The sequence below is a fragment of the Lactuca saligna genome, chromosome 9 (genome assembly GCF_052625555.1).
Source record: "Lactuca saligna cultivar CGN05327 chromosome 9, ASM5262555v1, whole genome shotgun sequence".
Taxonomy (NCBI): domain Eukaryota; kingdom Viridiplantae; phylum Streptophyta; class Magnoliopsida; order Asterales; family Asteraceae; genus Lactuca; species Lactuca saligna.
The window spans coordinates 10,888,042-10,890,281 of record NC_136425.1 but is presented as its reverse complement, the minus strand read 5'-3'; the positions used below and the strand labels follow the sequence as shown (position 1 = coordinate 10,890,281).

The following is a 2,240-nucleotide window of genomic DNA, read 5'->3' as shown; positions in this document are numbered from 1 at the left end:
AAAAAAAAAAATCAAACTGTTGATTCCACATCACTGTCTGCATGTATTTCGGGAGATCTTCTTAAGATACACCTTAGTATCTTCATCTTGTTTTTGATACTCCATTTTTTACTAACAAGACCAACCGTCGACACCAAAAGCGCAAGCGCCATTGATACACCGCTTATAAGAAAGAGGCCCCGAAGCCCGTAAAGATTCAAGATTTTTGGTGAAGGGGAAGAAAAATCCTTTGACGTCACTGCAGATTCACGATTTAACCATTTATCCTCTAATGCTTTCAATGTCCCCTCTTCTCGCATCTTTGTTATCTCAATCGACATCTCTCCAGCCATGGGTGAACCTTTCTGGAACACCTGCAAAAGTAACTATATTAGACATGGAAATGAGATCATCGGTGTGGAGTTATGGAACTGGAAGAAGCCAAAAGGATTAGCTAGAGAACACTGACAAAGCCAAAACCGTTAGTGGTGGATGCTGTAGCGATCAAGGAGAAGTCAGCAGCCGGATAAATTGCAAGGACTGATTTGAGATAAAGGATCTCGTCAACGATTGCATCAACGCTTCCACTTGTTAATGCATCGACGTAGGCCTCGGGTGTATATAGCGTCTCAAATTTGGTGTCTGCTAAGTTCAACTTGTTGTAGACAGCTCCTCCTATGTTCGAAAGACCCTGGAATCCGATAGACCTCTCATTCAGTTTAATCTGTTGTACTGTTAAAAGTGAACTCAATGTTGCAGTGTAACTTGACGTGAGCACAAGCACTACAATAACCCAAACAGTAACCACGAATCTTGATAGATTGCTTTGCAGCTTCTCCCCTGCAGTTTCCAATCACCAACTCAATTTCCAACAGATCTAAGGTACATGCTTTGTGAGTATTTGTTAATTACAAAGGTGAAGATTGATACTAATGGTAAAAAATATCAAATCTTGAAGTAAAATGAGTTAGAGAGCTTACTGTGAGCATAAACAAGGGTCGAAAAGGCAAACCAGAGAGTTGTTCCGATTTGCTGTGTTGGTGAACCTTGAAATTCTTCGTTGGTACGATGTTCGATAAACCAAATAACAAATCCCAAAAAGAGAAAGAAACAAGCACTTATGGTCCAAAGATCTGCACTAAGAGGATCTAAGAAGATCCAGATGTTTTTCTTGGAGTTTTGGGCTAGTGTGCCTATTCCTAGATCAGTAAATGGCAATGTGAAGTCGACATAAAGAGATCTATTTGCTGTGATGGTTATATCCCCAATAGCAGCATCATATTCCTTAAGAGAGACTTTGTCGATTAGATCATTGTAACTTCGCCCATCCTTATAAGGGTATGGAATAATCTCAATCCCTACTCCATAATCTAAGGCCTTGAATGCAGCATTGAAAACATCCCAACAGAATCCACTCATACCCGATTCATTTGTTCTTGGATCGATAGTGAGTTGTACTAAATTCGGGAAGGTGCCAAAATCTGGAACGAGAATTCTCAGCTTCTTGCCATTCGATTGTAAGTTAGAACTTTTTAAAAAGGTTGAAGTCGCATGTGCTGTTAAAAGGCTTTGAAAGCTAAGCAACATCAATACTAGAATTGCACATAACCTGCAATAATTCGACATTGGCAACACAGAGCTTAAGTTTCGTGCAGCTCTGGGTTCATCAGGAAGACACCGTAAAACTTTTACAAGAGTGCATATAGAAATGGAGTCCTGTCGAAACATGTACATAATTAAACAAATAGGAATAGCATATAACTCATGAAAGCTCAGTTGTTGACATTTGATTTTGATCGTGTTATGCCGCCATGCATGACAATATTGGCATTGACTAAAGAGATAAATCCTCGTCCTTTAAATTGGGAACCCAAGTCTATTAATTTTGTCATAGCTATCAGCATCAATGCGAACCCTTAGAAAAAGGATGGATTGGCTAACGGGTCAAATAAAGGCTAATTCTAAGCATGGATCACAATCAATGGTGGAGCCAGGTCAAAGTAAAAGGGTATCCCAAATTTTTGTCATGTGGCCTAATTTTTTTTTTCCGGGGTACTTGGGTTTCCCAGTTCGGTTTCGGTTTTAAACCCAAATCATAATTGAATCCTTAGCTAACCTCAAGTCTTGTTATATAAACATGAATTTGAAGTATCTTTTGATACTTGAATAGATGTGGGAATCAAAGTAGATATCAAATGAAGTATAAGGATATCACGTTAATATAATAGACGAAAATGTTTGAAATTACATGTGTTTGGCGA

At 38.8% G+C, this 2,240-nt stretch overlaps 1 protein-coding gene across 1 annotated transcript; it reads right to left on the bottom strand.

Moving 5' to 3' along the window:
• On the bottom strand, positions 1-1,702 carry LOC145017657 (glutamate receptor 1.3-like). Its single transcript, XM_078975650.1, has 3 exons — positions 960-1,702; positions 449-819; positions 1-353 (listed from the first exon to the last, which is right to left on the bottom strand). Exons 1-3 carry the CDS (start codon positions 1,603-1,605, stop codon positions 12-14), a joined length of 1,359 nt encoding a protein of 452 aa, XP_078831776.1. The 5' UTR covers positions 1,606-1,702; the 3' UTR covers positions 1-11.
• Positions 1,703-2,240: the final 538 nt, after the last annotated feature.